The sequence below is a fragment of the Oreochromis aureus genome, linkage group 20, assembly GCF_013358895.1.
Source record: "Oreochromis aureus strain Israel breed Guangdong linkage group 20, ZZ_aureus, whole genome shotgun sequence".
NCBI lineage: Eukaryota > Metazoa > Chordata > Actinopteri > Cichliformes > Cichlidae > Oreochromis > Oreochromis aureus.
This window is the reverse complement of record NC_052961.1, coordinates 5,088,139-5,113,524: the sequence shown is the minus strand read 5'-3', so window position 1 is coordinate 5,113,524 and position 25,386 is coordinate 5,088,139. Positions and strand designations below refer to the sequence as shown.

Sequence of the window (25,386 nt, the reverse complement as noted above, 5' to 3'; positions counted from 1 at the left end):
GGCAATGAGTGATTTAATCACATGATTCGTTTAATACTCTACACACATGTTTGCTACTGTTAGCGTGTCACTTCCACCAGTGTTCCTTCACGTTTTTGTTTCCCAAGAAACTTCTGTTTTCTTTCCTGATTTTTTTCCTCAGTTTTTTGTTGCTGTTTTTTTCTATTTTCTTTGTGTTTTGTGTGCTTTTGCAGCATTTTCCTATTTGCTGGTGTGTGTTTTTTTTTAAGTTGAAGTCCATTTGACCTCCCAGGGCCACCGTACAATAACAGTTGAGCAGTCTCCTGTGTGTGTAATGTCTGGTTTAAAAAAAAACTAAGGTAAGATAACCTTTATTAAAATGGGAACAGTGGAAACCAGCAGCTACATCCATCATTTATATACAGTCTATGAGAGTTTACGTGTTTCTCATTTTCTCATTTGTTATTTAAAAGTATGTGTGGTTAGTCAATGGTCTTCCTAGTGGAAGACATTCCCTCACTTACAGAAATGGTTATATAATCTGTAAAACCTTAGCTCTTCCATGTCATGTCCATCCTTTTATGACTACAGTGTGCCCGTGTTCTGATGCCAGGCTAACATACAATGTCACAAAGCTCAAATCATCTTAAACCGGTTTCTTGAACATGACAGTGATTTCACTGTACATCTGGGTTGTGGTAGAAAAGGACATTCACATCATGGACAGTTATGGAGAGCTGGGAGTGACAAAATTGATTAATGAAATACGCCATTAAATAATTAATTAAATGTTTCATTAATTATTTAAAATTGGAATTAATTCATTACATAAATATTTCAATAATTAATTAAATGCCCATTCATTTCATTTAAAACATTTAATTATTTATTTCCAGTTGAATTTAATTGATGACAATTTGTATTAATTATATATATAATTAATTATTGACACATTCAATTAATTTTTTAATGATGTATTTATTTAATTCATTTTGGCACTCCTAGCCCCCCATAGGCAGTAATGTCAATATGGACTGAAAGTTTTCAGCACCTTTATGAATCTGAGAATTAGAGCAGTTCACAGTTTACATGCGTGTCTGTTTATTTCTTTAGCTTTGCTGTCACAGTCCCGTTTCGATTGGAAGGAGCACGCTTTTCGTGAACGATCGCTTCTGTCTGATCTGGTCTCTGTTTCTGCACTCGGCTCCTTCCGTCTGTCAGACCAAACATGGCGGCCTCCGCGGCTTCACGTGAGGTCTTCACGGAGGGAGTCCGAGCGGTTCTTCAAACCTGGCCGGTTCTTCAGGTGAGTTAGAGCCGACCCAGTGCCTCCTGATCGGCAGGCAGACGGGTCCGGCTGATACCCAGACGGGTTACTGATTCAGCGGATAACCGACATGATGCTAACATGCTAACAGCATCACAGCTTCTCACGTGAGGAGCTTTTATTCTAATAAACCAAATCACAGACCAACACAGAGCATTTTTTATGTCAACGAAACATTTTAACTGGGTAAATAAAAGATAAATATAAAAGTCACTCTGCCAAAAACTGCGGCTTCTACCTTGTGACAGGAATGTTGTTTGTGGCTCAAGATGACTTGATATCATACACGAGGGAGACATTTCACATATCACATATTATAGGCCAACATGTCTTTTTTTATGGATGTTTAAATACCGGGAATCACTTTTTGGCACACGGGCGTTGTGTTGTGACTGTTTTTATGTTGCTAAGTAGACTGCAGTCGGCAGGGTTTAGAAAGCAGTTATATATCAAATAAACAGATGACCTGTTTTGGAAGTATCTTCGTCATTCTGCGTTACTGTACCCACATCATCATCAATCCAGTCCTTCTTGGCCAAGATGAGTGTTATTTATTCAAGTGTGGAGCTCAGTCACAATCTCCTCTTCTGTTCCTGTATTATTGGGTTGAATAATGGCCAGAAAATCAGATTGTAGTGCGCATTAACTTTGGAGAAGAAGTGCGCTGGAACCGATTTTCAAGAGCAAGGGTGGAGCAGGTGGAGACAAGTGTCAGGGGTGCTTCGTGACAGAAGGATGGCATCAAGACTGAAAGGAAAGGTTCTTGAGATGGTAGTGAGACCTGCTGTGACATGTGATGAAGATGTGAAGACTTTTATTGGGAGTGACCAGAAGGGACAGGATTAGAAACAAGTCCATCACAGGCACAGCTCAGGTAGGGCCGTTAGAGAGACACGGCTGAGATGGCTCGGACGTGTTAAGATGGAGCTGCCATGCAGGAAGACAATTTGAAGACAAAGATTAGATTCAGGGATGTAGTGATGGAGCACATGCAGAGAGTTGGTGTGACTGTAGACAGATGATCTGCTGTGGCGATCCCTAAGGGGGGCAACCAAAAGAAGGCGATGAACTTTGACCTTTGGATATTTCATCTTTTTAAATGTTTCAGAAGGATTCATTACTTCAGCAGAATGCAGGTAGAGCTTGGAGTTTGGGTGTATGGATGCTCGGTGGTGGGGTGACCACAGACCGGAGCGAGAAGTGGGAAATTTAAAAAGACGTGTGGGGAGGATGTGTTTGAGTTGGGTGCCTGAACCATCTCGCAGGATTCTCTGTTTATGAGAATTTATTAATTAGCTCGTTTATTCTTAACTTAAGTCAACATTAGAAATCTGATGTTATGTATGATGTGAAGTCTCAGCGACCACTAAAATGTACTATCTCTGTGTGCCGGACAGATTGCAGTGGATAACGGGTTTGGAGGCGTCTACGGCCAGCAGAAAGCTGATTGGATGGTGGATGTGGTTCAGCAGTATTTCCATGACAACGGTGGGTATGTGTAGTTGTTACGGTGCTAATTAGAAGTGGGTGAACCCTTTAAATCGAGTTTCTGCTCTCAGTGATCATTAGATGTGATCTGGGTTGTCTCAGTTTCACCTCGTGCAGCAAACACGATGCATGAATAAAAGTGACTTTGAACCTCCAGGTGCTGCAAGTTTTCCAGAACAGTTCAGTCTATTCTTTTCATCTGACAAAGGACGGCGTGATATATTGATTTCATTTTTAAATAAATGTAGCATAAGAAAAGACAAATAATTAGGCAACGTTTCTGTCGATATCAGGTTGTGTTCTCTGTGCCTGGATCACTGTATCACACACAAAGATGTTCAGCAACGTTCTGATTAAAAGGAAACTCAGTCAGGTGTGTCTCAGAGGTTTAAAGGGCTCCTGTCGTCCTTTGCTTCTTTTCTGGTCCATGTTCATATCAAACATGACTTAAGTTTCAAATAATCAGGCCATTGTATGTAAAAGCAGCCCATGTGAGCCTAAAGGCTTCAGACTGTTCTAAATGCTCCTCAATAAGATGCCAGAGAAAGAGGATATGTTTAATATGTTCATCTGAACACGGCTCTGCCTGTAGACGCTGAAACCCCGCCCACCTGTAGTTTAAACCCTCTGTTTACAAGACGTAGCCTGTCAGAAGAAGTTTGGTTTAAAGGAAAATGATCTATAATATTTCAGACAGAGGATGAACTGAGGAGCAGTTTAAGATGTTTTCAACTGTGCGCCATGCAGCGCTTTACTAGTAGAGTCTAAGAATAGAAATAAGGAGCAGAACCACGTTTAATTAAACAGCGAAAGCCTCAGGGTCGTTTTTCATGTTGTGTTAACATCTCCGTGTCTGTGTGTGTCAGCTGACCTGCAGCAGTACGAAGTCGAGGACTTCATCGCTGAGCTGATGGATCAGGAGTTCAATACAGTGGTGGATGATGGGAGTTTACCACAGGTACACACACACAAAAAGAAAAACGTACTATTAGCGTTTTTTTTAATCCTGTATTTAGAATGAATTCATCTTCACTATATTTAAGTGTTCTGTGGAGAAAAGTAAACCCTTGGCATCAGAAGCTAACATTTCTCATTCTCTGTATGGATATGCTGTTATAATAAAAACAGCATGTTTGTGCCATGTATGCATGTAAATTCTGGTTGTCTTCATCACCTTCCTGCCTCCTGATGTCAGCGTTATATCTGCGTGGTGCAGTCTTACTAACGTCTTCATCAGTTAGTTCAGTAGGACGAGCGAGAGCGAGGCATGAGTTCATGAGTTTTTCTTCTCACCAGGAGAATATTTAGTTTAGTCTTTTTGTTGTGTTTGTGAAAAGGATGATATGCGGCAGCTCTCGTGCTCACACTGCCTCACGAACGAAGCTGCAGCTCTCAGTATGATGTGCTTAATGATGCAGAACTCATGGCTGAAAATGGGCTGTTCGCGTTTTATGGTCGAGCAGAGGTGGTGCGTTCGCTGTCCGCTCTACTCCAGAGCTGGCAGCGAGCTCTGTAGTCAGATGGAGGCGGTGCACGATGTGCTACAGCCAGTCTGTGGTTTGCAGAACATGAATACTGTTTGATGATGAGCTCCCAGATGTTTCCATAACCCCGTCCGTCCATCCTGCTGCTTCATCACTTTTCTTCTTATCTGATACTTTTGGAGCTGGCGTTGAGTCCTCAGAGATTCATGTCGGTCTCATCCTGGAAACGAGTTACACCTGCTGCTTTTCTTCAAATTTAGCATCCACCTTAACAACACCTGCTTCTCTATCACTTTGAAGTTTTGCTGCCTTTTCAGAACAAAAGCGCTGCTGATTGTGTTAAAGCGGCTCCTTTTGATCTCTTCTGCTTTGTTTGAGCCTTGTTGTTTCTTCTTTCCTGACGCTTTCCAGGACGACTCGGTTGCTCTGAGCTCTTTGTTCTTGTATAAACAATGAAGCAGCCACCTTTTTACTGTTCAAACCTCTAAGCTCTCCACACAGTTGTTTCCTCATTGACGTCAACTTGTTTGAACTAAAGCGCATCAATTAAAATAGTTTTATTATTTTATTCCACACCAAACAAAAACTGAAGGAATGAACACAGAACCGTCCACTTAGTCCTGGTCTGCAGGTGTGGATGTTTAAAGGTGACGTGACGTGACGTGACGTGACGTGTGTGTGTGTGTGTGTGTGTGTGTGTGTATGTGTGTGTGTGTGTGTGTGTGTGTAGGTGTCCGCCAATCTGCTGCAGATGTTCGGTCAGTGGCGGCAGGGGGCGCTGGAGCAGCTCAAACACACCATCGACACTCTGACACAGAATAAGAGTCAAAGGGCAAAGGTCACGGCTCAGCCCACACAGTCTGATGAAGAGAGTGACGATGAAGCGCAGGTACGGCTCACCTGACACACACACACACACAGCTGGGTCATGGTATTTCTGTAGGCTGATGATTGTCAGGTACAGTTTTGACTTCAGAATCAGGACTGTGGATTTTGACCTCCGTCACTTCCACTGAGAATCGCTGAGCGACGTTCCTGCTTTTTGAATGAGTAATCTGAATCTTTCACACCTGATTTACAACATTTTATAAGCTTTGTTAAAACCTGCAGCCAGATCAGTTGTGCGCCCACTCGAGCCGGAATCTCGACAATTCTGATAATTCTCAAGAGGAAACTTCAAATGTGCATTTTGTTTGAGTTTTGAAGGGTTGCATCCATTTTGATGCCATCTTCTAGCCCTGATTCCTTTTGTGGTTTAAAAAAAAAAAAAATGACTGTGTCACATAATTACGGAGTATTTGCCATGGACTGTCCGGTATGTGGCTTGATTTAAGCTCCAGCTCCGGATGGACGGAAGGAAATTCTCCTCTGATGCAGTTACATCCTTGTTCTGTCCGTTTGTAAAGTTGTACTGCTTCTGTGATCATATTATAATCGTAAACGGACAGAAAACATTACGATATGTGGAGTGGGTGTAAAATGGATTTGGTTGCTGTTTTAATACGCAGCTCAAATCTGTTTCATGAAGGTTTAAAATTCCTGGAAAAACCACGACCTCTAAAAAGCCAAATATCGCCCCGCCCCGCGTAGTTCGAGGGACTCATTCATAATATGAAGACACAGCTGACTGAGGGGTTCAGGTGGGAACTTTTTTTTTTTTAAGATAATGAAATCAGCCGAGTCGAGTGATGGTTGTTTGTGTGTGCAGGAGATGGAGTGTGAAGCATCTGGTCCATCGGTCAGCAGGACGCATCCTCCTCCTCCTCCCCCTCCTACTCAGGATGAAGAAGATGGCTGGACGGTGGTGAGGAAGAAGAAGTGAAGATTTTAGGATGAACTGTTAAACTGAGAGACTGAAGCAGCTGACCTTTGACCTACAGGAAGAGACTTTTTATTGAAAGCTGGGCCTCAGCCTCCACCTGGTCCAGACTGAAAGGGTCAGAAAGGCGTGCCGTTTGTCGGCCGCCTGCTGGGACGTTCAGTCTGGAACATGTGGACGAGGACGATGTCCTTAAACCGGAGTCACTCTGGTTCCTGTGGATGAATTTTTTATTATTATTAAACACTTTGACCATACTCAGTGCTGTCGCTATACTGCATATCACAACATATAGAGTTATACACTCACTGACCTCTTTATTAAATACACCTTGCTCGTACTGGGTCAGACAGACTTTAGCCTACAGAGGTTCAGCAAGGTGAGCCGTGGTGGATTCGTGCAGTTGCTTCAGGTTTGTGGAGACCACCTGAGTCCAGTGAACTCGTTTTCATGAACTATGTTGCCAAAAGTATTCACTCACCCATCCAATCATTGATCTCAGGTGTTCCAATCACTTCCATGGCTACAGGCGTATAAAATCAAGCACCCAGGTATGCAGACTGCTTCTGCAAACATTTGTGAAAGGGACCCAGGCACGTGACCGTGATTGGATGCCACCTGTGCAACAAGTCCAGTGAAGTTTCCTCATTACTCCACAGTCAGCTGTTAGTGGGATTATAACAAAGTGGAAGTGATTGGGAAGGACAGCAACTCAGCCATGAGGTGGTAAAATCACAGAGCGGGGTCAATCGCGAAAGACCTCCAAAATTCATGTGGCTTTCAGATTAGCTCAAGAACTGGTCCTCTGTGCTGTGCACCACTGCATGGATGACATCGACCTGATGAGCCTCTCTACGGGAACACACCAGGTTCACGTCCGACAGCTTTGTTCAAGCTTTCGCTCAGCAGGAATTTCAGTCTGTGGGGTCTTAATTTGAAATATAGATGGCCTCTCTGTGCCCGACTTCCTGCTCTCCTTATTTGCTCTGTGCATTAAAGGAAAAAAAATTATTTTTAGCAGCGAGCAGAGTCAACTGCAAATGCGTCTGCTCGAAATGCAAGCATTGTTTTGAGTGAACATGATCGGCTTAGTCTACAGGCACCTTGAACTACTCACAGAGTAACTTTTGGACCGTGTCTTTCTCTGCAACCAGTTGCAGTTCTCGCCAACCAGCTGGGAATACACGTTTTTCCCTAAATAGGGAGGGGGAGGGGGGGGTCACTGATCGGTCACTGGGCCTGTGTGAGCGAGGCCTTAACCAGCACACCACAGTTGTAATGTAATGCAGCTGCAATTGGTGTTTTCCCAGGATCAGTTTCTGCCACAGGCCCATCAGCAGCTAAATCCGGCTCTGACACAGAATCAGCCCCGGCTTCTTGTACGATTTATGTGTTGAAAAGCAGGCTCCCCTTAAATTTAAGCGGATACATTGAAATAAGCAGATGTCTCTCGTCATCTCAGGAGGTTATAAAGCAGTGAGAATGGCTTCAGTGAAAGGCGACGTCTTCAGTTTCAGGTTTTTCTTCTAATGACTGATTAAAAAGAAGTCAGATGAATTATTCATGAAATAATGCATATAAAGGAGGTGATAAACAGCAGTAACCCAGCATATACTGAAGGTGATCGGTAAAGCTTCAACTAAAAGTCAGGTGAGTGTTCATTCATCTTTATTTTCACAGAATAAACATTCCACACTGACATGTAGAAAAAAACAACCTTATTATATCAATGTGATGGGGAGGAGGGGGTGGGGTTATTTCAAGGCACTATTTATCATATGAACATAGAAAGAAGTGAGGGCAGGTGAACAGGGGTGGGGGTCAACTGTTGTCGGGAAGCTACAGTGTGCTCGTCTAAACAAAAGTCATCAGGGAGATTCACGAGTCCTAGAAGTCTCTGATCAGTAATCAATAATCATCTCACGGGTTCAGCAGGAAGTGACAAAGGGACAGTTAAATATGAACTCAGCAGAAATCAGAAATGCAGCCGAGTGACCGGGACAGAGACAAAGTGCAGGAAGGAAACTTAAAACTCACTCATCCAACAACGGAGCCAAAGGTCAGCAGAGGTGAGAAGACTGAGGCTGAATCCAAATGTTTCCACCATAAGGCTTCGTCAACACCGGCTAGGCTCATTTTAGCATTTCAGCATAGTTTCATATTTAATTTAAAAAAAATGAAAGCAGTGGATTGCTTATAGAAAACTGCAGGAGGAAGAACAGCAATGGCAAAAGGTTCAGAGCAGAGATATCCTTGCTTTACTGAAAGTGACAGACAAGGATGAAGCAGATTAGGACGTGAGCCCAGCTTTAATTTTCCCGTCATTTTCGTGACTAATAACAGACACAAAGGTGTAAACGCAACAAACACACAAAACAAAAACCTCTCGCTCATCAAACGCCCTCACACACTTCACTGGCATCGCCCGGGCGTTAAAATCTGCGAGTGCTCGACACAGTAGTGACGTAGCACTGAGACATATCACTGAACACTGTCGTTCGCTTACAGTGAATGAAATGTAACTAATAAATATTAAAATTTACATTTTTTTAAATTCTTAATATAAGGAACTTCGATGTGCTCTGATTCAGTTCTGCATTTCCTTCTGCCGCAAACCAACACACTAAGCGTCATTTTCCCATGCTTATTTTTAACACTAAAACTATATTTAACGTCACAACACTACGCTAATATCCTCAAGCAAAGCCTGCAAAAACGCAGACTTTAGTGAGGTGTGCATAAAGAGATAAAAACGTCTGCGACCGGCTGATAAAAGTTAGGAGCGGGACGGCCCTGATCGCTAACGTCGGACCACGGGGAGGGCAAAAAACTCACCTCCGCACAGTCAAACTTTATCAACACAGGAAGATCAAAGGAGGAAGAGCACAGCTTATTATTTCGGCTTCAGTGGACACATCAGTAAAGACTGCATGTTGGTTAAACTGGTCTTTAGAAAACAGGCTGTGTTTACTGCTGCATCGCCTGTTCGGACCCCAGTCCACCTGCCTCTTATTTAAACACAGGAAGTCCCACAAGTCAGCAGGAGACGCAGGTTTAAGTCTGATGTAGAAAAAAGAAACTTGGAAGAACTGTGGAGTTTTCTATAAGAAATTATACTGAACACATTAAAATACTCACAGATGAGACGTGAGGACTCCGATTCAGTTTGGATCCAGCCTCAGCCAATCAATCAATCATCCAGTTATTTCAGGAATCAGCGCAGACACATGATCAAGATAACAGTTTCTCACATTATGTGAAATCAACAGACGCTTCCAACCCTCCCCGACCACCGACTGTCTCTGCGTGCAGTCCCTGAGGCTGCCTGCGCATCTATGTCTGCAGCCACGGGTGCTGCAGGCACTCCGCTGCCGTCGCTCTCCGCTCAGGCTGCAGCTCCAACATGGTCAGCAGGAAGTCACTGAACTGAGCCGCCTGATCCAGCGGCCACTCGTACTTCTCCAGTAGAACCTCGAACAGACCCCACGGCTTCAGGTTGGAGATGTGACGCAGCTCACCTGAAACAGGAAGAGGAAGAGTGAGGCATCTGGCTTTAAAAACGACCAGGTTCACTGAAAAAGGAGGAGAGAAGAACGCCCAAGCTTTACCATCTGCAGCAATAAGAGTTCTGACTTTCACCCCCTTTCTCTACAGTTTAGGATCAGAGGTACTGAAGGTAAACTGTCTCACCTCTCCTGTTGAAGTACTCTCTGGAGTATCTGCCAGACAAAGCGAAGGGCAAAGGAATCGGCCCGAGCAGCTCGATGATGTGAGCGATGTGATCTGAACACACAGGGGAAAGTCACACTGAGGTAGCGTAAACACAGTCAGTCTAACACTACAGTACTGTGTGTGTCTGCGTGTGTGTGCGCGTGCGCGTGTGTAGTATAGCTGAGTGTACTGCGAGCTGTGCAGTAGTACCTTCATCTCTGGTGTAGTCTTCTCCTGAATGGGGCTCGAACAGGTAATCTCCTGTTGCCAGCTCAAACGCCTGAAACACCAAAATCAATGATTCATTTAGTCATGTGACCACTGACTGAATCACACATCAATAACTTCTCAGGAAAACACCGATGAAGGACACACAGGTGTCGCAGTACAAATCGGTCTGGGAGAGGCTTTGACCTGACACCACCACACCAAATCTGAGACCTGCAAAATCCCTGCTGAGCATCAGTTTGTGCAGTGACAGCCAACACTCCCATTACTGTGTGACCCTCAAACCACAGTCAGAATAACAGAAAAACACAGATCAGCAACTTTTATGTGTTGCCAGATTGTTTATGAAATGCAGTTTCTACCCATCTGTCAGCTCAACCTTGAAACAAACAACGATCTTCGTTAAATTATCCAGATCAGATGACTTTAAATGAAATGGGATCGTGCAGGGACCGTGTATAAAACACAGAATTTAGGCAGCCTAATGTCACCAGAGTTGTTTCACACACCACTGCTCTCATCTCGGTTATTATAGGAACTTGCTTTCGAAATAAAAGGCCTATTTATTTATACACAGGGAAAATATTTATTGGCTACACACAACAATGGTCTGATGAATATGCTGTAACAGTCAGACTGGGGAAAATCCCGCATGTAAAGCATGTGTATGTATTTTGCACCAGTGAGTACGTGTACCATGCAGGCAGTGCTCCAGATGTCAGCCGGGGGTCCGTACTCTGCTCCAATCAGAACCTCCAGAGCTCTGTACTGTCTGGTCTGAATGTCCTCTGTGAAGTGTTTGTGCTAGAAAAGAGACATAAGACGGGAAAAGAGAGAGGAGCCATCTGATTGGTCTGACGGGAAAATAAACGAGAGGAAGAGATGAGCGTGAAAAAGGATTCTCACCACCCAGCATGCATTTCCCAGATCAGCGATCTTCACTCTGATCTTGTCTGCGTTCCGGGGATCCAGAGGACTGAGGACAAAGTCGGAGGCGCTAAATGCTGAAATTTAAAAAAAAAGAAAGAAAAATCAGTTAAACCTGATTAGTTTAACTGATTTTATTGCTGTTTGTGTTAATGCAGCAGTTAGGATGATCTGGCTAATGTACAGACACTGAGTGAGGTGCTGGAAGAACTTCTGGGTGGCTTCAGTGTTCACGTGGCGAATGATGGAGAAACTTGGAGGGCCGAGGGGTGGTGTTCTATTATTGGACTTGCAGTTTGCTCATAACACCGTGTTTGAGCATTAGCATGTTCACGAGTCCAGTTAGCAACAGGACATCCTAGGCCGCCACTCAATTATAGATTTTCTGACTGCATCATAACTCTTTCAGCTGTTTGGGTGAAGAGGAGCCAAACTGTCAAAGGATCACCACTCAGCGGCGAGTAGGATCAGGAGGTGAGGAAGCATGTCTGGCATACTAAAACATATAGTGAGGGTGGAGTGGGAGCGTTTGGCAGAGGTCCCAGTCCAGGAAATTTAAACTTCCATTTGGCAGAGTACAAATGAGCCACGTTCCACCTCTAGTTCAGAGTTCCCTAACCAACAATTGAGCTGAAGAAGTCCCATCAAGTGTGGTTAGCTTATGTTGTGTACAAAACATTTTTTGGATAGGGTTAGGGTTAATTGTTGAGTCTGAGGATCACTTTGATACAAGGAGCACAAATCAGCTTCCTCTGAAAGATCTGTGGGAGGAGCTCAGAGTAGAGCAACTCCTTTGCTTCATCATCATATCATTGCATGGGATGCCTCCTAGGGCTGGTCCTCAGTCCCCTGACCAGAACCTCTTTATCCTAAAATCTGTAGAATAACTTAGAGCAGTGTGATAAAGATAACACTGGAATATCATAAAACTGGAAGTCTTTCTAGGGAGAATGGGCCAAAAATCTCTCAGTTGCTACAAAAATAGACTACAAACAATGATTAAAGGCGAAGTATTAAATTGAAACGTGTGAGCGTGTCCAACCTTCTCGTCCACTCGAGTATCCAGACTGAGTAGAAAGTGCCGATTCAGACGTTGCTGACATCACTGAGCTGGAGAACCCTGATAGGCCAGAAGCGGGACTGGAGAACCGTCCGGGGGCGTGGCCGTTACACCCATCCTCAAACCAAGAGCAGTTGGACTCTGGGCTGGTTTTGCTATTGGCTATAGAGCAGGAAGTGTTGCCATTGACAACCAGAGAGCCTAAGAACAAAGAAACAGCATATTTATACTGTGTTAGACAACAAATTCTACTTCAGCCTTTACTAACGGTCACACTCACCGATACTGTCTGCATCCTCAGCTTGCAGCACACCATCCTCTTCCTCCATCCTCTGAACACAAACAGAAAAGTAAACCCTGCAGTACTGCTGGAGGAGTAGTGCAGCATGTTTCACAGTACTATTACTGCAGTACTACTGTACCTGTATATCAAACAGTCTCTCCTCTAACAACTTCTGCTGTCGCTTTGCTTTTCTTTTCAACTTCTTCTTCTTGTTTTTAGACAGTTTTCCAATCTGCGCGCACACAGGGCGAGACAGGCAGCGGGACAGTGAAGCTTCAACAACGACAGTAACAATTTTATGTTTCTGTAATCAAGATGCTCAAACACACGCCTGTTGTTACTGACAACACACATCCATGCACACAGTTCCTTTACTCGACTTTCATCCAATCAGCTTGCAGTAGTTTACTACAGCTATAACATATCTGATACCTGTACTACAAGGCAGGATCTGAGGCTGAGTGAGGCAACTAGTCAAAAGTCAAAGTCAAAGTCAGTTTTATTTGTCAATTTCTTCAGATGTACTTGCCATACAAAGGAATTGAAATTATGTTTCACACTGTCCCATGCGTAGACATAGGCAACAATAAAGTGCAGATGCACAACATTTAGGTAACATACAGGATATAACAAGACACGACCTACACATAACATATAATAAAGTGTTCCACAGTGCGCCCTGGAAAGTAGTGTACTAGTCTACTTGACGTAGTCCCAGGTTGTGGTTGGTAAGTGTTTTTGTTTTAATGCAGCATAAGACTGTAGCAGCAGTAATAGTAATATAAATAATATAAATAGTGCTAAAGAAAATACTAAAAATACTAAAAATATATAGCAGCAGGTGTGTGCAATTGTAATTGTAATTGTAATTGTAACTACAGGTTTGACCTCAGTTTTTCAGTGTCACAAAGCAGTTCAGTTCTTATGGGAGAACAACGCCAGGATAACTTATCCTGTTTGAGATACCTTAGAGCAGGGGTGGGGAACTCCAGGCCTCGAGGGCCGGTGCCCTGCAGGTTTTAGATATATCCCTGATCCAACACAGCTGATTTAAATGGCTAAATTACCTCCTCAAAATGTCTTGAAGTTCTCCAGAGGCCTGGTAATGAACTAATCATTTGATTCAGGTGTGTTGACCCAGGGTGAGAACTAAAACCTGCAGAACACCGGCCCTCGAGGCCTGGAGTTCCCAACCCCTTCTCTGCAGGTATGCAGCACATATAATGCTGGCAGAAGGAGTTTCTCCAGTTTTTTGAGACATAAATAATTAATTAATTAATAATTTTTCCTTCCTGATTAGCATCAGTGAGAGATACAGACTCAGCAGAAGTGAAAACACAATTCCTGCCTAAATTTCTGTCCAACGGGCTGCAAGTAATCTTAGAGCCATTTTGCTTCATATAAAAACAGCAAACCCTTTTAGTTGCACACCAGCGTATTACCAGGTTGATTGTGAACTTTTTACCTACTTGTGGCTCCATAGTGTAACATGCAGAAGGTCCCTGGTGTGAAGCTACCTGCTGTGGCGACCTCTCGTGAATAAGGGAGCTTCTACATTTATTACTTTTGTATTTACCTGCTCTCACATTTCAACACCAGCTGAAAAATAATTATTTTAAAATGATCTATCACACGAGTCTGATCTTGCTGTGCTTCAGTGTTGGGACGGTGATACTGATCAGTCCAATAATTCACACAGTCTGATTTTTTTCTGGTTTTAACAGGACTGGTTCCAGGACTTTCCAGTTTTACTGGCCACTCACACTGTTTTACGCTCACACATTAATACAGTGCTTTTTTACACTATAGCTACACCTGCATATAAAAATATGCTAGTAGACCTTTCCATGTTTCCAGTCGACTATATACTGTGAGCAATTGCCACTGGAGTTTGTGGTGATTCTAACTAAACGTATCAAGCCGATAATCTCCACGTGACTGCTTAGCCTGATTGATCATTTTAGGGTATTTGAAGCCAGATAAGGAAAAGAGGTGTTTAGAGGTTGCACTTGAACACAGTAGGCATCACATCTGGACACTTACCTCTAGATCCCTGGGAGCCGTGCTAACTAGAGAGAGAGACACACAGGGACAGACAAACAGGGAGGAAACGGCAGAAACAGGAAGAAGAAAAGGAGGAAAACAGAGAGACAGGAGAAACAGTGCAGTTAGAACTGTGTAAGAAAGGAGAAGGAGGCAGCTCAGAAAGCAGACAGACAGGCAGGTAGATGTCTCTCTGGATGGAGTGGAAACCACAGCTCCCAGTAACTGTGTGGACTCACGTCTTAGCATTAAACATTTCTGTTTCTAATCTGACAGAGCTCACTGATCTATTTCTCACTTCGATTGGAAACACTTGGCAAAAGCTTCATTAGCAGGTTCATTTCAAACACCTACTAACAGACACTAACACTTCCTAGTTCCGACCAATCACATAGCAGCTGATCACCTGATGATCCAGAAGGGGGTGGGGCTCCAGCTCTCTGCCAGATAGTAGCTTCAGCTGCCAATCTCCTGATATAAACCTCATCAACCTCCAGCAGGATGTTCTCTGGTTTGATGTCAGTGTGGATGATCTTACACTTGGTGTGGAGGTAATCCAGACCCTGCAGCACCTGCAAGCACACAGCCGAGTCCGTGCCAGTCAGCATGTCCAAGTCACTGTACATATACCGTATAGATCTCTGTTTGCATGTGCTACCTGTCTGATGATGGTCTTGACGCAGGCCAGAGGAAGTCCCATGTAGTTTGACTTGATGATCCACTTTAAGAGCTGGTGGCCCAAAACCTCCAGAACCATACAGACATCTGAGAACGGCTGAGGAAACTGACAGCCCATCATTAAACAGTGCCACACAAGTACCAAGTCTACTTGGTAAAAAGTAATGGAAAAACATAATCAGCTTCCTCTCCAGCAAGTCTCCTTCACGGATGAACCTGTCCTGCTTGCTAACTGGGTCTTCATGTGCTGGCGAATCTCCAGAACAGAACCAGCAGATTTGCTTTGATATGATGTTTCCAGCCCGAGTAGATTTACACAACACCACCTTAAAATACCTCACCAAAGTATAGCACAGGTTGTCTGTCCCACTGCAGGACCAGACTGTGGCACAGCCGCTGAATGATTCAATGAATCACAACAACAGCGACTGGTCAGCTTTCCAGTATGAAAAAGCTACAGGGGAAATGCTGGAGCTAGCTCCACAGCAGCGACTGAACTTTCAAATTATAAGCAAGGGGGTCATTTTTTATATTGTCCACTAATTAGCACTGGGCGTCATTCTCAGAGATGGAAAAATACATCTTTAAAAAAAGAAATTAGAAAACTTGGTTAAAGGATACGCACTCCATTGACTCCAGAGATCTTGAAGTCGTCAATGAGCTGGACGATGGTTTCCCTGTAGGGGTCAGAGGGGTCGCTGTCTCTCACCTGGAGGGACAGACAGACACTCAGACTGGTTACCTGAGCCACAGGCTAGGTTGTTGTCGTTGTTTAGAGAAAGCATGAGAGACCAAACACTCACACATCGCAGCAGTTTGATCTCGTCCAGAGCCGTCTCAGTGTAATGAGGAGCGCTCTTCACCACTTTCAGCGCCACAAAACGCTTCTTCCTGAATCAGACACACATTCAGATCATGTGACAACAGAAACCGTGCAAAAAGCCAACGAACTGTCTTCAAAACATCATGTGTGCCGTACTGCAGATCCCAGCAGAGCCAGACGGTGGAAAAGTGTCCCCAGCCCAGTTTCCTGACCACGTGGTACCTCCCGTTAAACAGATCACCAATATCCACAGGGTAGTATCCACCTGGAACACAGAAAGAGAAGAAACAGGATCTCTTATTTTATTTTTAAACCCACACCAGAGCTTTACTCTTGCAGGGATCCAGTATGGACTCCTGAGGTTTCTCTGATAAATGCTCACCTTTACAGTAATCTGACGGGTCCTCCTGCTCCTCATCATCAGAGCCCAGCAGCTGGGCTGGGGGTGGGGTTAACTCTGGAGGGGGCGGGGTCATAGCTGGAGGAGGTGAGGTCAGTTGATGGGTTGCCGTTGGAATCATGGGAGGCAGGCTAATGGGAGGTCCCAGAGAGTCGAGAGAGCGCATGAAAGAGGGGGAGGAGGAGCAGAGGGGGGAGTACAGGTGGGAGGAGACACTGGACGTAAAGGTCACTGAGGTAAGCAGGTAAGGATCGGGTTGGGAGGGGCTTAACGGAGGAGTGGGAGGAGCTTTGGCAGGATGCGTAGCAGACACTGACGGGGACTTAAAGGCATTGTGGGTAACCGTGTGTGGTGAGGTAGGAGGCGATTTGTAGAGCTCTGTTTGGCCGTCTGCTGTGACGGACTGAAGAGTTCTGTGAGGCGATCTGGAGGAATCCTGGGTATTATTACTCTGAGTAACAGTTGGCAGTGGTTGGCTGGGACTGTGAGGAGAATGTGGAGAAGCTGCAGGAGGTGACCGGTTGCAAAACTTGTAGCTGCTGAGGGTAGTTTGAGGAGGTACCAGGGGTTCCTCGGGGGAAATTATTGTGCCTAGAAATGGTGATGAGATCTGGAGGGGAGGTGGTGACGGTGTACGGGGAGCATTCAGCGCTGTGATTTCAGTGGTTAACGGGGGTGTTCGTATGGGCTCCTGTGGAGGTTCTTGGTGGGGTGCCGTGGTGGTTTCATAGGGATCTTCTGAACATGCTGAGGTGTTTTCATGTGGCATGGTTACTTCTGGAGTGCTTCTAGGATCATCTGGAGATGTTGACATGTTTTCATGTAGTGCAGTTGTGTCTGAAGTGCTTCTGGGATATTCTGGAGATTTTGACGCGCTTTTGTGCGGTGTGGTTACTTCTGGAGTGCTTCGGGGATCTTCTGGAGATGTTGACATGTTTTCGTGTAGTGCAGTTGTGTCTGAAGCGCTTCTGGGATATTCTGGAGATTTTGACGCGCTTTTGTGCGGTGTGGTTACTTCTGGAGTGCTTCTGGGATCTTCTGGACATGCTAACGCATTTCCATGCGGCGTGGTTGTGTCTGGAGTGCTTTCATGGGGTGGCAGAGCGGTCTGTGGGGGTGCTGTGGGTACCCTGCTGTCAGCATCCAGAGCCTGAAGGTTACAGAGGTCATCAGACCTAATGGTAAAAGAAAGTAGAGTATATTGAGTGGCCTGAGAATACAGGTCAGTAAACTCCCAGTAAAAAAAAATAAATAGAAAATTCATAATCGGCAAGAATTATGGGGACATTTTTTAGATACTTAGTTTGCTAACAAAAGTATTAAAGGTAATTCACCTGTGAATCTTAGACGTGGGTTACAGGGGAAAGCTACAAACCCACACGAGTGGCAGCTACGTGAGCCTGATCAGGGTTTCTCTTATGTATAAAAATGTTTCATCCACCAAAAGTCAAAAATGGACAGTGACAAAAAACCTACTTTTTAATTAGATTTTAAATTAAATGCCTTTGTGTCTCTCAAAGGGCCAAAAATACCAATAAATGCAGAGATTTCAGTTGAATAAAGTAACAGTGACACTGTGCCTCATCATTATGCAGCTTTTATATACGACCAGGGGACCAGTCGTGCTTATGTGCAATCAAAAGGCACATTTTTAGCCAGGAAAAACCCCAGTTGATAATAACAATGATAACAATAATAATAATAATAATAATTTCACAGTGTTCAATCATGTGGAAAGATTAAAAGACTTCGAGAACGGAGTAACTCATGTGTAAGAAGACTATTTCAAAGAAATTTGAAAAGCTCATTTAAATCGTGGAGAAAACAAACCAACGAGGATGAACCTCAGTCGCTGAAATGTCAAAAAGTTGCTGGAAGCGTTTCAGGAATATAAACTCTCAGACCACACGTAACACCCTGATAAAGACAAGTCACGTGAAACCTCATACACACAGAAAAAATGCGTACAGTAAAATATGAAGGTTGAAGGACTCATTTTGACATTTGGATGAAGATTTGGAGAAGTTGTTTATTTTGTGCTTTCTGAATTGAAGCAGCTGTGTGTGTGTGTGTGTGTGTGTGTGTGTGTGTGTGTGTGTGTGTGTGTGTGTGTGTGTGTGTGTGTGTGTGTGTGTTTTGTTTGCTGGTGTACGAACTGCTGTGGGTGGAATCAGAGAAGCAGTTTGTTTGTTTGTTTTGTTTGTTTATGTAAAAATAATTTTAAAAAACTTTTAAAAACAAAAACAAACAAACAAAAACACTAACCTTTAGCTCTGTGGACTGACAAGCTCAGTGATTATCTCATTCTGGACACAGATAACCCGCAGAGATCAAATAACACACACACAGACACAGACAGACACAGACACACACACACACAGAGCTGCTTTCCGTCACATCTGAGTCATGGACATTGTTGAAGTTTGCCTGAGCTGTACTGAAATAGACTGAAGTGCGCACGTGTGTGTGTGTGTGTGTGTGTGTGTGTGTGTGTGTGTGTGTGTGTGTGTGTGTGTGTGTGTGTGTGTGTGTGTTGTGGGATCATAATTCAGTCTCCGGTTCTATTATTGGATCTGAGTGTCTTCAGGCTGAGACCAAACCTGTTTCTGTCAGCGGGACAGCAGCTAGCTTAGCAGGAAGCCTGCAGCAGGCTAGCTGTTTCGCTGACATGTTGTATGTCGTTATCTGACGAGCTGTTTATCGACAAGACTCACAGCTCAAAACTTTCACTGGAAATCTGTCAGTCATCATTCATGCGCTGTTAAACTCAGTAAATACCCAGTCTGATTGAATTAACTGTCACAGGTGTTGATGCCCTCACTTCGGTCTGGCAGGCAGCTCTTCAGTCATGGAAAATTAAAGGTCATTACTCAGCCAGTGCAATGCCAGCCATGAACCATGAAAGGAGACCTCCGCTTCGTCTTAACGTCTGTATTACTGTTTCTTCAGTTACCTGAAAAACCAAAGCTACCAGCAAACTTTGAAAAACTTCAGCCTAAAGCTGTTCTCCATCACTCCAAATACTTCCATGGAAATCAGCACCTACCAATTAACTCATTTTCAATCAGACCCAGGTAGCGGATAGCAGACAGCAGGCTGGATGGCTCCACAGAGACTTTCCCCTTCTGTGCACAAATAAAGACCGTGTTTGTCCCTGTCAAATATTTAAAATACTGCCAACCGCCAGTGCTGCCCCTCAGCCTCGGAGTAGACACACCTATGGTATCAATTTCAAAACCTTGTTATAGAGTTATTACATTCACAAAATATTCAGAAAACTTGACCTCGAGGTCAAAGTCACTGAGATTTGAACTCGTTCGAGATTTTTAGCAGATACACCTAAGGTGCTACTACGTCACCTCGTTTTTGAGTTATCACATTCACAAACGTGGATATCAACACCGGCTGCCTGTCCCGGTCGGTGACAACAACACCCCGTCAGCATTTTACGGCTCAGGAGTAAAAATACTAAACGTTTGACATGGTAGCTGTTCTTGAGTTTAAACCTGCAGAGGCATAAAGTCAAAGGTAAATGGTTGGGAGGCCATGTGAACGAGGCTCTGTGTAGCGTCCAAAACAGCCAGTGACTCGATAGCCTCAGTGTAAAAAGGTAAAGTACTTTCACCTACATTCTTTCTAATGACCAGCAGGGGTCGACTCATCAGAAGTCTCACCAAACACAACCTGATGTCCAGTTTGTAACGTACGGTTCCATGGTCAATGACAATGACTACCATATGCCCATACAGTGCGAGTTATCAGTGAGCACCCCTGATAACTACGAGTACTGCCTCTCAGCAGACTTCCTGGAGATGGCCAATCAGAAGAAAGTGGGCTTTTGGGAAAAGTGGTCTTAAAGAGACAGGAGCTAAAAGACCACATTTAGACATGAGGACTGAGGGGCTTCTTAAACTGCATAAACATACACAGCTGGATATTAGCAGAACAGAAACACTCTCAGGTGCAGATGTTGCACTCGTTCTGTTAGGGTCCGTGTCCACAGCCAGAGAGATTGTTGTTGCTAGGTTACAAAAACCATCTTCTTTAAATTTTTCTTCTCTATCATTAACTTCAGTGTTGATACCTTAAGTCTCGACCTTTCTTGAATTTAAGTGGTCGTGAGAGAGAAGTGCCAGTGAAGAGCACAGAAGTGTTCCCAGAGATGGACTGAGAGCACTGCGAGAGCAGAGCAGAAGAAAGAAAAGAAAAACTGTGTGCAGAGGCTGTTTTTGTGATGGATTTCAAATACCATCAACGGCAAGATTCAAAAGATTATTTTTCTGTAAAAAAAAAGAAAAAAGAACAAAAACAAAGCTGTCTGTGCACTTAGAGCTTTACTCTGGTACAGCTGAGGGATCTGCAGTTTTCTATATTTCTGCACAAAGATGTCATAGAGGTAGAAATAAGAACCATATTAACCAAACTCAATATAAATATTGGTCTTAGCTGTTGATTAATTTACATAACCATAAAAGGGAAACAATATAAACCTGTGCTTCAGTAACTGGTGCAAACCCATCGATGCTGCGATAACTACTAAACATAACTCTTGATTAGTCCTGCACACCGGCTTGCAGGAGTTATTCTCTGATGATTCTTTGCACGAACAGTGTGTATGCTGATGCTTATTTTCTTGGTGCATGATCGACTTTCTCCTATTTCAAGTTTCCTGAAATTATCCTTCAAAGTTTGCTGGCATGATTCAGAATTCAGAAAACAAGCCCAAACCACGATACTACTACCACCATGTTTCACAGATGGGATTAGGTTCTTATGCTGAAATGCAGTGTTTTCCTTTTTCTACAGATGATGCTCCAAAGTTAAACCTACACAGTTCTGTAACAGGCTCATCCACTTACAAAGCACTGCTCAAAAAGCCGTCTGCTTTCTCTACATAATATGTGGAGAATGTGCACCGACGTTGCACAGTGATGACACACTTATGAACATTAACATGGGTTCTGATAACCACACTTTGATAGATCTATGACCTGCAAGGAAAAAGCGAGCTCACTCACACCTGATTGCAATCCCATTGAATAAAAAACATCTGATAAGTTCATCTTCAAATCTACGGCTAATCCTTCACACACTTTCACCTCCCCCCACAGATAAGTACTACTGAGTCATTTTCTGAAAATAAATCAACAAATTACAATATTTGCATTTTACCCATTTAGTTACGTTATTTTTGTCTAGTTTTAGGACTTGTGTAACGTCACTTTTATGGAGAAACAAAGAAAATCTAAAAAGGTTTCCCCACAGCTGAAGATGCTGGTTAAGTTCAGACAAGGGGAAAAATAAACAGGTTGGTTCGAATGTGTTTCTGTGATATTAAAGCATAAATAGGACATGAGGCAATCTTGAACTTTAAAGTTACACAAATTAGAAAAAGTGAAAGCTCATTAAGACACCAGAGATGGTTCTTCGATAAGATAAATGAGCTCAAACTTTTCAGAACTTGCTAATATGATGCAATCAGGAAATCAGATTAAGGACTAAAAATCAATGCTCTAAATGAATGGAGGTGACACACAGGAAGTTAAAACCAATTTTCTTGGAGTGCGCCCACATGCACTCACATTAAGACACTCCTCTAAATTTAGCCTGTGAGTTTGTGTATGGGGTAAGCAGCTGATCCAGTCCACAGTCTCTGCTGGTTTCTTACCGGTTCTCTTCGGCTCGGATTCTCCGGTGTTTCTTGCCTCTGCGACGGTGTTTCTTGCCCGTGCCGGCGGGGTTTCCGGATCCGGCACCGACAGCTGCTGAGAGGAGGAACAACGTCTTTAAAATACATCATTAACACAAGGTTCAATCACATAACAAACCCCATTAAAAATGTGAAAATCCAGTGATGTGAGCCTTCCTGTTAAGAAATCATCATAAATAAATAATCAAAATGCTTTAAAACAACACTATCATAACTCTGATCTGTTCGATAAATATTAGATAATTTAGATAAGCATTATGTTATCTGCATTTTACAAAAAGTAATCTTTTGTATATTCTATAGTTTCATTTGCATAAAGTAAGATGTAAAACTGCCAATTACATGTTACTGTTTATTCTGATGTCTGATACTAATTAATAAAATACAAGAAAACAGTACTTAGTACACACACATCACTGCTACAAATATCCAACACATTATAACCAGCTGTCATGCATATATTCCCTAGATTCGCGACAAAACAGTAGAACAGGAACCAAACACCATTCATAAAATTCCTAAATTTGGGGGGGTTTTCACAGTGGAGCACCTACACAACTATTACAAGAGAAAACAGCACCAGATGATGGTAACCTGACACAACCCTACAGTACGGCGTGAAAACACACAACACAAGGTTGCACGTTTATGACCGAAAACCATAACTCCAAAGATCCTGTTCTCCATAACCCTGAACCCGGGATGGGGTGGTGTAGAGGCGACAATCATGAAATACATTTCAGATTTGAGTTAATGAAGTGTCACCTGGAGGCTCAATCGTGTGCCGAATTTATCAGCAGACGTTTTTATTTAAATTGAGACTTAAATCAGGCCGGTGAATTCGACAGTTATCTGATAGAGAGGCAAAACCCTTTGAGTCCAACATTTTTCGAATGGAGTCTGGCAATGAAGTTGGCGGAACCCGAAGCCCCAGTCCGTGTGTGTCACAGCCTGGTACCTCAAGCTGATGCGAGCTAGCTTAGCTTGTTAGCGTTGACTCCAACTGTACCGAGCCGGAACACCGAACCAAATCCAGTCTACTTTACCTATCAGCATCTCGGCTCCCGGTCCTCAGTCCGAACCGGTCAGAGAGCGTCTGTCCCGTCCGGGCTGACGTGCTCTGACTGCTCTCGAGCCTCCTCGACCCGGTCGAGCTTCACAAAAAAACAGCCGCTGGACCCCGTAGACAATGCGGCTGCAGGAGGTTCCGAAGGTCCAAAAATTAGATCGGGTCGAGGTGGATCCGCACGGTGCAGCGTGGTTACCACGAGCCGCTGGCCTGTCCGTTAGCCCGTTAGATAACAGCTGTCGGTCCGCTGTCAGTTAGCCTGTTAGCTCCGTTAGCTCCAGCTGCAGATCACCAGCTGGTCCTGCTGAATCCGCCCCGACTTGTTCGTCTCTGAGCTGGTCCAGAACCTGGTCCGCACGCTTTATTTGGGTGTGTTTAATTTGCTGTCTCGGTCTTGCCGTTCATGGACTCAACAGCTGCTGACAGCCTGACACCGGACACCGGGCTTTACGCATGCGCAGTGACCGGCCACGAGCTAAACTGGGAGCAGTGGCGCATCTAGAAGGTAATTTAGGGTGTCTGTGATAACAAAACAGCAGCAACCCAGTGCAGCTTCTTATTGTTGATGTGCAAAGATGACGTCAGAGAAGTCAGAGGAAGTAAGCTGAATCTGCTAATGATGCTGATGTTGGTTAATACTGGGAGACCAGGATAGGATGCATGTGCACATAGTTACTATTTCTATTTATTTATTAGTGTCTAAGTGTCCTTGAGCATGATGCTGCTTTCTCATGACACGCCTGTCATTGAGTGAATGAGAGACACATTGTTAAGCACTTTGCAGGACTGCTGAGATTAAACAGTGGAATATATGCACAGCATTCACCGTTTAGGTTTAAGCCACGAAACTCCTTGGCTGTGGTTTCTGTTAAAATAGACCCTGTCACAATGTTAGCCAGGCTTAGAAAGAATATCTGTCAGAAAGCTTTTCTTCTTCTTCTTGCTGTCATAAAGTGCTGAAGGCAAACTTCTCCCATGTGTGCTGGGATGTGGTTAATTCACTATCTGTAATCACAGCGGGATGGCAGGCTTCATTTTCCTCCAGCATCTGCTGCAGCAGAGCTGATGCTGAGGCAGATTCCAGTTGCATTCAGCTCAAGAACTTGTATATTGCGGGTTTTGTGCACACAGAATGCTTACATTCATCAAAGGGCTTTTGTCATTTCTCACATTTTTGTCTCATCTCCGCCCATGATGAGAAATTGATCTCTGTGAGCCATGCTGAAGTTCAAAAAGTGCATCTGGAGGTCAGAGGTGGTTTGCCAGGGGAGCTGTAATCCAGGATGAAAATATAAGAGCCAACACACACACAGCTGGAATATTAGTATTAGTATTTTTCTCTAGAAGTAGTTTCAAATATTTTTGATCAGTAAGAATGGTCACACATTCTTACTGCCCTTTGTTTACCTGAAAGTTATGCTATCTTGTCACATTGCCTTATTATGAATTTAAATAAAGGTTCAATATGAAATATTGTAACATATGTTATCATAATCTCTGAGATGAGATCATAAAAACAGCTGTAATTAGGCAATAATATAACAGTAAAGGATGCACACTGCAGCTGTGCCAGATATTTCAATAAGGAGAGATCATTTGGAAGAACTGAACAAAATCTATTGAGACAGAGAAATTAATTCATCTATTTGGCCACTGGACTCTGATGACCCATCATGGCAGAATGGAATCCCAGCAGTGACAGGATTTAGGAAAGGACCCCCGGAGTTTAGGCCCTGATGGTGGTGAAGATTAAGATGAAGGCTTGGATGGACTGAGTACCTCCGGTGAGGTGAAGATGGGAAGGAGAGTCTGAAAGGGAGAATGTATCTCAGTGCACTTCATCCACACATGCAGAGTGGAGGCTGATGAACTTCATATCTTATTTAAAAAGCTTGAAAATGAAGGAGATGAAAGAGGTTTCATGTTGTGAAAAGCCTGTTGTCCTGTTCTGTTCTCTCCTTCTCCTTGGAGCAAAGGGAGACCAAAACACAAACTACAGGAGAGAGAGAAGGCAAAAGTTCATGACTTTTTCAGCACCAACATCTCTGCTGCTGCTCATTTAATGGTCTGAAATCAAAATGGTTGATGCTGTAAAGTGGGTCATGGGGCTGTGACGACCCTAGGAGCTAAAGAAAGGTCTTTTATTATAATTCATAAAAAGATTAAAATATATTGTCTCACCTTTTCCTTCAAAAACATGATAAAAAATATCCAGAAGGAAAAATGTTTTATGCAGCAGGCTCCAGAGGGCCTCGTTTGCGCTCGCTAGCGCCCCCCCAGGAAACAAAAAATCCAGACTTCTCATGATGATGTCGTGAGAAATGATGTCATCATGACATCAGAAATGAAGTTTGAGACGACACAGCACAACTGAG

The 25,386-nt window shown here is 43.6% G+C and overlaps 2 protein-coding genes across 4 annotated transcripts; one reads left to right on the top strand and one right to left on the bottom strand.

Moving 5' to 3' along the window:
* Nucleotides 1–1,101: 1,101 nt before the first annotated feature.
* tsr2 (TSR2 ribosome maturation factor) lies at nt 1,102–6,336 on the top strand. 2 transcript variants are annotated; one of them, XM_031759150.2, is made up of 5 exons: nt 1,111–1,267; nt 2,686–2,776; nt 3,643–3,734; nt 4,991–5,149; nt 5,969–6,336. In XM_031759150.2, the coding sequence occupies exons 1-5, from the start codon at nt 1,190–1,192 to the stop codon at nt 6,080–6,082; spliced, it is 534 nt and encodes a 177-aa protein (XP_031615010.1). In that variant the 5' UTR covers nt 1,111–1,189; the 3' UTR covers nt 6,083–6,336. The 2 variants fall into 2 exon arrangements, with proteins under 2 accessions (XP_039459887.1, XP_031615010.1); XM_039603953.1 differs by lacking the exon at nt 4,991–5,149 and having other exon boundaries at nt 1,102–1,267.
* A 1,394-nt stretch (nt 6,337–7,730) lies between these two features.
* On the bottom strand, nt 7,731–23,470 carry srpk3 (SRSF protein kinase 3). Of its 2 annotated transcripts, none has more exons than XM_031759158.2 (17): nt 22,989–23,470; nt 21,901–21,997; nt 16,215–17,407; nt 15,989–16,097; nt 15,813–15,900; nt 15,631–15,718; nt 14,990–15,096; nt 14,738–14,903; nt 14,332–14,357; nt 12,428–12,520; nt 12,286–12,337; nt 11,988–12,206; nt 10,925–11,022; nt 10,715–10,822; nt 10,001–10,070; nt 9,770–9,862; nt 7,731–9,597 (listed from the first exon to the last, which is right to left on the bottom strand). In XM_031759158.2, exons 1-17 carry the CDS (start codon nt 22,996–22,998, stop codon nt 9,413–9,415), a joined length of 2,802 nt encoding a protein of 933 aa, XP_031615018.1. In that variant the 5' UTR covers nt 22,999–23,470; the 3' UTR covers nt 7,731–9,412. The 2 variants fall into 2 exon arrangements, with proteins under 2 accessions (XP_031615018.1, XP_031615019.1); XM_031759159.2 differs by having other exon boundaries at nt 21,901–21,994.
* Between the last annotated feature and the right edge of the window lie 1,916 nt (nt 23,471–25,386).

Bases quoted from the DNA above. Each gene is read 5' to 3' on its own strand.
- tsr2 (XM_031759150.2), top strand. From the start codon at position 1,190: ATGGCGGCCTCCGCGGCTTCACGTGAGGTCTTCACGGAGGGAGTCCGA. The intron at 1,268-2,685 runs GTGAGTTAGAGC...TGTGCCGGACAG, and splicing joins AAACCTGGCCGGTTCTTCAG to ATTGCAGTGGATAACGGGTT. The intron at 5,150-5,968 runs GTACGGCTCACC...TTGTGTGTGCAG, and splicing joins AGAGTGACGATGAAGCGCAG to GAGATGGAGTGTGAAGCATC.
- srpk3 (XM_031759158.2), bottom strand. The intron at 12,207-12,285 runs GTGAGTGTGACC...CTTTGTTCTTAG, and splicing joins TGAGGATGCAGACAGTATCG to GCTCTCTGGTTGTCAATGGC. The intron at 9,598-9,769 runs GTGAGACAGTTT...TTCCTGTTTCAG, and splicing joins AGAGTACTTCAACAGGAGAG to GTGAGCTGCGTCACATCTCC.